The sequence below is a fragment of the Lipotes vexillifer genome, unplaced genomic scaffold, assembly GCF_000442215.2.
Source record: "Lipotes vexillifer unplaced genomic scaffold, Lipotes_vexillifer_v1.1 scaffold1705, whole genome shotgun sequence".
Lineage (NCBI taxonomy): Eukaryota > Metazoa > Chordata > Mammalia > Artiodactyla > Lipotidae > Lipotes > Lipotes vexillifer.
In genome coordinates this window covers 42,489-53,174 of record NW_006795211.1, presented here as the reverse complement: position 1 = coordinate 53,174, position 10,686 = coordinate 42,489, and the positions used below count along the sequence as shown (strand labels likewise).

Below are 10,686 nucleotides of genomic sequence, written 5' to 3'. Positions count from 1 at the left end.
GGGAAAGAGCCTTTTAAATATCAGACGAAATGTAAATATTGCTGCTGGTGATTTAACACCTGCAGTTGGAATTTAATGCCTAATTTCATAGAAATAAGAGAAGTATTCAATACTATTATCAGGGGATTTTTTTTTCCTTTCTCTCCCCCCTCTCCTTTTATATTACTGTACTGAGCAAATATTCACTGTGCAGTCATGTACAGTTGTCCCTCTGTATCCACGAGGGATTGGTTCCTTTACCCTCACAGATACCAGATTTCAAGGATGCTCTAGTACCTTATGTAAAATGGCATAGTATATGCATGTAACCTATGCACACCCACCCAAGTACATTAAATCGTCTCTAGATTAAAGTACTTAGTACAGCGTACATGCTGTATAAGTAGTTGCTGACACGTGACAAATTCAAGTTTTGTCTTTTGGAACTTTCTGGAATTTTTTTTCCCCCTGAATGTTTTCTGTCTGCAGTTGATTGAATTGTGGATGAGGAACTGACTGTGGATATCTACATAAACATTTTCTTATATAACTTTTGTTTTTTCCTGGAGTTTCCAGATGGCCTTAACAAAAAACCAAAAACTCTTGCCTAGCCTGTCATTCACACAACCTTAATTTTTTCTTTTTAGTTTGTTTTTGCTCTCTGTAGAACCCCATTAGACAAATGTTGACTGTCTGAGTTGATCTTAGGTTAGCTTATCTTTGCTTTCCAACTGTTTGTCTCATTTGCCTCTGATTTTATTTTCTGGGAGATTTCTTCATCTTCCCTTCTTTCTTTTAGATTTTAAAAATTTAGCCCCAATTTAAAATTTCTGTGAGCTCTTACTCGTTGATCATCCTTTTTTCATAGTATTCTGTTCTATTTTATGGATGAAATATCTTCTCCTAGCTATGTATGTTTCAGGTTTTATTTAGTTCCTTGTATTATCTCTATTTTCTCTTTAGTTATTTTTATTATTGTAGTCTTTCTGATCTGGTGGCTACCCTTAAATGTTTGGTGGTTCTTAGTTATCTTTTCATATGTTAAGTGAGTCAGTAACAGATTATAAACTGTCTTTTGTGTGTTTTGTGTGGATAGAGTTCATCCAGAGGTATCTTTTACTTTAGGATGATAGATTGGATGTGCACCATTTTAGTTGAGAAATGCAGATTTTTTTTCTGGGGCTATTCAGTGTCTCCATAGATCTATCAGGCAGGCTCCACAGTTCTTTGCTGCAGGGTAACAGAAGGGTGGGGACTGTCTGTTCTGTATACTAAGTTTGAACCCATTGCCTGTATTCAGTCCCATGTTTGATCACTCTTTCACTCACTTTCCTCTGTACCTGGATTCTTCAAGAACTTAACCTGATAGGATTCTGAGAGCCAAACTGGCTCTATTCTCATCTATAGTTCCCCTCTGTGGGGACTCTAGGACCTGGTTTCCTTCACACTGCTAAGTCAGTCACCTTTCCTCTGCTTAGTACTGCTTTTCAAACATTTTGTTGAGCTGTCTTATCCCATGATGCCTTCCCTTCTCTTTTCTTTGTCCTTGTTGATTTATACCTTATTTGACTCTTTACCATCGTTTTAGTGAGACCCAGTGATGATGTAGGGGTAGGAGATAAAGGCTGTGGTGTGATGTTCCATTTTTAGACACAAGTAACAAGAATTTTCTTTTTTAAGAGAAGCCTATTTGGAGACTGGAGCACTTTACGAGAAAGCCTCATTCTTCCATCAGCTGGATCACGCCCAAAATATTTCATCTGAATTTCTTGGCCAACTTCTAATCCTAAAGCAGTGGGATGTTTAATCTTCCGTTGATCATGTTTTGTGTTATGAAGCAGTGCTGCAGTCATATTTGGATATAGCTGAACCATTACTCAGTGTCTCTGATTTCAGTCACTGTGGCAGTGCACACTGCTCCAGTTTCTAACTGCTGCTCTTGATCATCTTCGCAGATTTCGGGAATGAAGTCTCTTGCTTCATGCATAGCACTGGATGTTGGTACAAATATAGAAAATGTTTCTTCATCCACCTGACTAATAGTTACTCCTGTTTCAGCCTGAAGTTATTTTAAATTGATATCCACCTGGTCCAACAAATTTTGCTCACTTTAGTAATGGAACCTGAACAGTTTCTGCAACAGGTCCACTTTCTTTTCTAGATGCTCGAGGTTTTGAAATAGTTTTGTTCATAATCTTCTTTTGTTCGTTGCGAGTAGTATGATCTTTTTAGCCCATCTATTTGGTGCATGTTCTAGCAGAATTGTTAATATGTTGTGCAGAAGAAATCTCTTCTGTCTAATGGTCCCTGGATAATCTGTGGGCTGTGCATTTGCATTTAAGCTAGTGGGCTTCCATTCCCCTCCCCTCCAAGAAAACAAAATTGAAAACACAAGATTCAAAATGGCTTTATGCGGCTCTGAATTAGATTTATTAAAAGACCTCAGGTAAATTTTGCCCTGGTGGCCCTGCTCATAGGGCCCTTTGGTCAGGAAATGAAACTATCCTTCCCTGCCAAAGTCTCCAAATTAGTACTGTGTGGGAACTGTTTATCATCCTTAAGGAGTTGGGTACTTTAAGTGCTCTATTTCATTTTTTTTACTTTAGGGAATTAATACTGATTCCTCCCCACCCCCGCTGCCATTATACATTATCAAGTTTAGTTAAAGCAATGTTATCTAAGTTTTAAAAAGTGAAATTAGAAAAAAATTACCTGTAATTCAACCATGTTAATGAAACAGCATTTAATGTTTTCTGTGATTATTTTGAATCTGTTAATCCAACCCTTGTTGTTTTTTCCACTTATATAGATAATACATGAATAATTTGAATTGAGAAAATTGACTAAAGTCTATGGAAGTATGCAAATTTTGGCATTTTGTTGACTTTTTTCATGTATCTTCTTTAAAACTTTATTCCTAGAATAGACCAAATTGAACTGAATTGGTTAGTGATGCGTACACAGAGGTAAAACAAAAAGAAAAGCAAGAAAGTGATTCCTAGGGCTTCCCTGGTGGCTCAGTAGTTAAGAATCCACCTGCCAGTTCAGGGCACACGGGTTTGAGCCCTGGTCTGGGAAGATCCCACATGCCACCGAGCGACTAAGCCTGTGTGCCACAACTACTGAGGCTGCGCTCTAGAGCCCGAGTGCCACAACTGCTGAAGCCCACCCGCCTAGAGCCCATGCTCTGCAACAAGAGAAGCCATCGTGATGAGAGGCCTGTGCACTGTAATGAAGAGTAGCCCCCGCTCACCGCAACTAGAGAATGGCCGCGCGCAGCAACAAAGACCCAGCGCAGCCAAAAAAAAAAAAATGATTCCTACAAAAGGCTGGAGAGTAGTTACCATGGGGGATGGGAGGAGTGAGTGGGATTTGCTTTTCATCAGGTAGGAGGAGACAGGGCTTCTGGGAAGTATTCTCAATCTAGACTTGGGCCATAGTTTCATCAGTGTCCACTTGGTAATGATTTGTTAGTTGTATGTATGGTATATGGACTTTTTCATATGTATACTTTCCTGTATCTCTTTATCCCTCCATATACATGAAAAGGATGATATCATATATGTAATTTCATATATTGTTGTCAGGATTTGTTCTGCTGTTGATTATATATTTTTAGGTTTTACCTTTTTTCTTATTGGGTTGTCTTTATAGAAATTTTTTATTAAAATATGTAGGTATTTATCCTGTTGTCAATCTTACAGATATTTCCCCCATCATTTGCTCTTCACTGTTTTATGGTATCTCTTACCACATTTAAAATAATATTTTTAGAGTCAAATGCATTTTATAGCTCTGGCTTAAAAAAATTTTCCTAACACCTAAATGTTTCCTTAACATTTAAGGCTATAATTCATTTTTATGTGTCATATAAAGTAAAGGTACATTTTTCTTTTTGCCCGATGATTAGTCCAGCTGTGATATATCATTTGTGAAACAGGACCCATAATATCCTTTTATCATGCTACTGAAATACCACCTTTATCTGATATTATTATTTCCATATCTACTGGGTTCTATTTCAAGGTTTTTATCTTGTTTCATAAATCTAGTTACCTATTTCTATACCATTTTAATATACTGCTTTGATATTTGGTAATGCAGTCTCTTTTTAATCTATAATTTTTGGAAGTTCATAGGCAGTTCTTTTTTATTAATTATAAGATGGTTTTATCCAGTGCTCCTGTTGGAATTCTTTTGGGAATTTTATTATATTCACATGTTAATTTGGGGGAGAATTGGCATTTTTATCATCATCTAGGTATAAATGGTATATATCTTTCCAATTATTTAGGGTTTGTTTTACATCTATCAGTAAGAGTTTATGATTATTTTCTAGTGGGTTTCTTTCTATTTTTATCCCTAAGTGTTTCGTAGTATTTTTATGAGTAGACCATTTTCCCTATATTCATTTCTAGATGGAGTTGATTTTTGTATATTCATTTGGTATCTATTTAACTAAATTAGAATATCTTAGATTTTCAAGGTATGCAACCATCAGCAAATATAGGGTTTCCGCGCCCCCCCCCATTTTTGTTTATTACTTTATTTTCTCATGGCATTTGGTAGAACCTCTACAAACCATAGAAAAATAATTGTACTAGCAGACATCCTTGTTTTGTCCCTGATTTTAATGTAAATTGTTTGATGAATCTCCATTTAGAATCATGCTGTTTTTAGTTTTGGAGAATCTTTATCATATTGTAGCTCCCTCTTCCTGTTTAACTTATCTATTTGTTCATATGATTCCTTTTTAAAAAAATCTTTGCTGCTGTAGTGAATGAAACTCATAGATTCTTAAACGAGATGTATAATGCTTTTTTAAAAAACAGTGTTGTTGAGATTTAATTTATAACCATTCAGTGCAGTGGTTTTTAGTATATTTATGGAGTTGTACAACTATCACAACATTAAATTTTAGAGCATTTTTATCACCTTCCCCCAAACCCCGTACCCATTAGCAGTCAATTCCTTTTCCTCCCTTCTCTCTCCTAGCCTTTGGTAACTACTAATCTACTCTCTGTCTATAGATTTACTTGTACATACAAATGGAATCAAATAATATATGGCCTTTTGTGACGGACTTCTTTGACTTGACACAGTGTTTTTCAAGGTTCATCCATGTTGGAGCATGTATCAGTACTTCATCCCATCTTCCTCTGTGTAATATTCCACTGTACGATATACTACATTTTATTTATCCATTCTTCAGTTGAAGGGCATTTTGGTTATTCTCATTTTTGGCTGTTATGAATAATGCTGCTTCATGTACACTTCTTGTGTGGACACGTGTTTTTATATCTCTTGCATGTGTACCTAGGTGTGGAATTGCTGGGTCATTTGGTAACTCTTATGTTTAAGATTTTGAGGAACTGCCAAACCAAAGTGGGTATCCCATTTTACATTCCCACCAGCAGTGTATGAGGATTTTCTGCACCATCACCAATGCTTGTTACCTTCTGTATAGCCATCCTAGTGAATCATAATCATTTTTAATCCTTTTAAAATTCGTGTTCTGAACTAGAACTTGCTGCCTCTGTCTCTGATCACATATCCTTTCTTTTCTTTCTTTTTTTTTTTTTTTTTTTTTTTTTTTTTTTTTTTTTAATACATGGTTTAGGAAGAACAGTTAGAAGCTATATTGTCAGCAGCAATCCAGACAAGTTCTCTGGGACTTTTGACTGGATGCATCAAAAGGTGGATAACAGAAGGTAAGATTATGATTTTTAACAATTAAAAACTACTTTCGTATTTTTAAAACTATCAATTCACTGTTTTGCAGGGGGTTAAGTAAAACTTTATTTTGAGATAATTGTAGGTTCATGTGCAGTTGTAAGACATTTACAGCGTACTCTTACGCCCATGAATGATAAGATCTGGCAAGTCTCTAATATTATATCACACCCAGGACCTCTCTTGTTGCCGGAAATTTCATAGCCATGCCTACTACCCCTGGCCGCCACCCCATTCCTAATGCCTGGCACCCATTCATTTATTGTCTATTTCTGTAATTCTGTCATTTCAAAAATGTTCTTAAATGGAATCCTACAGTACGTAACCTTTTAGGATTGGCTCTTTTTCACTCAGAATAATTTTCTGGGGATTCATTCAAGTTGTGTGTATTACTCTCTTTATAAACACATACTTCATACACACACATTGTTTTTGTTCTGACCATTTGAGAATAAGTTGAAGGCATCATGCTTCTTTACTGAAATACTTCGATATATTCCTTCTAAGAACAAGGATATTCACTTAAAAAAACTTTTTAGTTATAAAAATTAAGAAAGCTAATATTGATGCATGCTGTTGTCTAATCTGTAGACCTTATTGGAATCTCACTAATTGCCCTTATGTCCTTTGTAACAATTTTAGGGAGGGGGAATTCAGAATCCAATCCAGAATGTATTTTGTATTTAGTTTTCAGGTCTTTTTAACTCTCTCTTAATCTTGTATAATTCTTAAGCCATTGTCTTTGAAGAAATTTACATTTTTAAAGAATATGGGCAGTATTATTTTGTAGCCTGCCTGTCAGTTTGTGTTTGTTGATCTTTCCTCATGATTAGATTCACATTTTACAGTTTTGCAGCAGCATTATGTAAATTGATGTGCTCCCTGAAGTGATACCCTGAAGGTACATGTTACCAGTTTGTCTCCATTAATGTTGATGTTAAGGTCGCTCACTTGGTTAGGGTGGTTTCTGTCAGGTTTCTCCACTGAAAAGTTTCTAATTTTTTTTTTTTTTGTAATTAATAATCATTCTCTATTTTTCCCTTTCATATTTACAAATAAGAACAACCAAATTCTGCTGCTAATTTGCGCTTTGTTCTTGAATGGACATGGAATAAAGCGGTTCTCACAAAAGAGGAATTTGACAGACTATGTAAGTAGTATATTAAAAAACTAATCTTGGGTTATGTTTTGAGTATATAACAATAACAATTTTTAATCATTTTGAAGTTGCAAACTCTTTAAAGAAGTCCCAGAAGGAAACTATTTCTTTGTACCTTAGCGTGACAGGGTTTTTCAACAGATTGTTTATTTTTTTTGTTTATTTTTTTATTTTTTAAATGAGCATGTATTAGCTTTAATAAAACAGTAAAAATATCCCACATTGAAAAATGTCAATTACTTATTCATGTAATCCTTTGCAATCATCATGGATAATTTGAGATGGGCTCTCCTTAAATTCACCAGATATTTAAATTGGCAGCATGTTAGGTATGTCCACAATAGCAAGTTTCAGAATTATAGCTTAATTATCTTTTGATCTTAGGCATTTAATTTATAAAATATGCTAATGATGGAGTAAAGAGAATATGCCAGTTAACTTCTGAGCTTTATTCATTTTCCATTTAAAATATTTATGAAGCTAAATAGCAGGGCAAAAACTCAATCACCTGTCTTCTACTAACAGATGTCATTAGTCATTATCTAGTCTTGTTTATTAGTGAATTGTACACTTTGAGTTTTCTTGTATTCTGTGAATATTAACCCGTTATGCCCAACTAGTGCAAAAATAATGTTAAAGGTAATATATGATTGCCCTGTACATGAAAGTAAAATTTAAGTTTATTTAGAAGTATATATGTATTTGTTATTAGTATTATTATGTCATGATGAATGAACAAATTGGACTTATTTTAAAAGTTATTCTTAGAGGATTTTTAAACCAATAAAATTTGATAGGAGTACATGGGGTTCTGTATAGTATTTTTAGGGTGTACTTAAATGAAATTGTAAACATGAAATAAGTAATTTTAAATATTTCAGTAATCATTGTACATTTGAAGTGTGGAACACCTGATAATTCAGAATCAGGGTGAAAAAAAAATTTTTTTGAGAGGAAAATGTTTTCAGGGCTGATTATGTAAGTTATGTAAAAAAAATTCAACTTGGGAATTCCCTGGTGGTCCAGCGGTTAGGACTCAGTGCTTTCACTGCGGGGGCCTGAGTTTGATCCCTGGTCAGGGAACTAAGATCCCCCAAGCCATGTGGCTTGGCCAAAAAAAAAAAAATTCAATTCAATTCATAAATTGTATGCTTTTATTATGCTTTGAGCATAATGTGGTGTTTCAGGGTTGAACTTGGTAGCTCAACCATTATTATTACTGCTTTGAGCTTTATTACTGTTTTGTTTTTGTTTTTGTTTTTGTTTTTTTTACTAAGAATAATTGAAATACAAAGCATAATAGTTTTTTAAATGTACTGGAAGTAAAACAGATGATTTGAGGAAGTATTCAGAATTAAGGTATTCATTTTCTGGTCAAATCACACATAATTATTAATGTAATTAAATCTTATCTAAAACAATGTAACCAATAGCTGCTAAAATAGCTTCTCCCAAAAGTGCATTTGTAAACTCAACCTTGAGTTTGAAATGAGAGGACAACTGAGTCTACAGTGCATTCATTGTAAGAAGCATGCAATTATATTGTAATAGGTCTCTATCTGAGTCTTAATTTCATTGTCTCACTTTTGAAGACAGGCGGTGAAAGAAAGAGTTCTTATCAAATAATAATCACAAAACAACATAGTACATAAAAGATCTGATATAAAAGATTTATTTGAAGGAGAAGCATTTAATGAATATAACTGATTTCTAGTGAATCTGAAGTTGAATCTATATCACTTTCCTCTGTGCTCACCTATTGCTTACCTCATTCTACATTTTTATTTTATTATTATTATTTTTGGATGCATTGGGTCTTCGTCGCTGCGCGCGGGCTTTCTCTAGTTGTGGCGAGTGGGGGCTACTCTTCGTTGCGGTGCGTGGGCTTCTCGTTGCAGTGGCTTCTCTTGTGGAGCACGAGCTCTAGGTGCGTGGGCTTCAGTAGTTGTGGCTTGCAGGCTTCAGTAGTTGTGGCTTGCGGGCTTCAGTAGTTGTGACTTGCGGGCTTTACAGCGCAGGCTCAGTTGTGGCACACGGGCTTAGTTGCTCCACGGCATGTGGGATCTTCCCGGACCAGGGCTCGAACCCTTGTCCCCTGCATTGGCAGGAGGATTCTTAAACACTGCGCCACCAGGGAAGTCTCATTCTACCTTTTTAAAAACTAAAAATTTGTATTTGTATCTGCCCTTCTAGATTCCTTGAGGGTATTTGTCATTTGAAGCTTGTCTTTGTAGATCTCATATAGAATAATTCTCTGGTTAATAGGAATTTGATATGTTTTGCATTTGTGACTTTAGTTAATTCAGATATACTGTGTCAAAACTAATCTTACATTTTATCCTTGAAAGGTGCGCCATTATTTGATGGTTCGTGTCGTTTCATCGATCCACAAACTATACAGTCTCTCCAGCAGTGCCATTTACTTCTTAGCAACCTTAATATAGTCTTAAGCTGTTTTGCAGCTGAGGCCCAGGAGATCACCGAGAGAGGTGTGCTATTTGTCTTATATAAATGAGTGTTTCATTGACTTTTACTTCTTGACTTCGAGAAAGAATACATTTCCTATGTATTAGATGGATTACTGGGCAAACAGGCCATCATTTCTCAAATGCTGGAATTTTTTTTTTTTTTTTTAATGAAAAGCTACAGAATGTTATTAGATGTGCCATGAGCCAATGATTAAATAAGGTTGGGAAATTTGGGGATTAAGGATTGTTAAGATAGTGTACTAATGGTAGAATGTCAGATTTTTAAATTATATGTAAGTTTTTATTCATAGAGTTGGTCATTGTAATTTTTCTCCTCTGTTTTGCCATTTAAACAAAATAGCCAGTTTCGTCTAAAGGCCTGGTTTGAACAACCTGTATAATGATACTGTACTAGTTTGTTTTAATGTAAAAATCTGACTACTGAAATTAGATAAATGGAAGTATAGCTAATATAGAAGCATACTTACCTAAAGTGTCTGTTTTAGTCAATGAGTTAGTTTAGCATTTTGGAGATTATTTGTTCAAGCTAAGTTTGTTTAAAAATACATACATATTGCTTAAAATCACCAAGTAATTAATTACTTTTTTTGAAAACTATTGAGTGCCTTGCTTTTTCATTTGTGGTTGATAAATTGAAAGCTAACAACAGATTTTAACTCTTTGCAGGTCTTATGGATTTAAGCAATAAGTATATGGTTACCCAGCTCATCTGTCAATATGCACAAGTGGTTCTTTGGTTCTCTCATTCTGGGCTTTTACCAGAGGGCTTAGGTAAAATATTTGCCTAATCTATAAATATTAACATTGGAACATTCTTAAATCTTTATAATTTTGTTGTTCTGTTGTTGTAGGATTCCTTTCTTATACCACCTCACTTATGTTTTCTTGTATTCTTCTTTTCTTACATTCTTCCCTACTTTGTACCTTCAGTGCTTCATCCCATGCCTGATACACATGTGTTCCATACATGTTTATTGGGTTAAAAGGAAAGAATATTTGCTGAAACATGGCTTCTGAAGATGGGTTCAATGATATCACTGGCAGTAATTTAGATCCATAGAACTATGAATTTTATAATCTAATTTGTGCATCTTTTTCTCTTAAGGGTTCTTTTAATATGGTTATTAACCAATATTATTAGCCGTCAGTTAAATACCCTCTTTATCGAATAACTCATCTAATACCAAGGATTAGAGAATTTGACTTACTATATTTGTTTAGAACAAAAGTATCCAACTTCTCGCATTTCCAGGATACACGGACTTAGACGTGCTTCTGCCACTGTGCATACTTACTGTTGATCTTACTCTTTCATAATTCTCTTAG

General features: G+C 34.8%; 1 protein-coding gene across 1 annotated transcript in view; it reads left to right on the top strand.

Annotated features, from left to right (window-relative positions):
- Positions 1-10,686, top strand: part of AHCTF1 (AT-hook containing transcription factor 1) — a 68,303-nt gene that overhangs the window by 19,346 nt on the left and 38,271 nt on the right. Inside the window, exons 12-15 of the mRNA XM_007467524.1 lie at positions 5,600-5,690; positions 6,773-6,862; positions 9,220-9,360; positions 10,027-10,131. Of these exons, the coding sequence (XP_007467586.1) occupies positions 5,600-5,690; positions 6,773-6,862; positions 9,220-9,360; positions 10,027-10,131 (427 nt within the window). The remainder of the gene's footprint in view (positions 1-5,599; positions 5,691-6,772; positions 6,863-9,219; positions 9,361-10,026; positions 10,132-10,686) is intronic.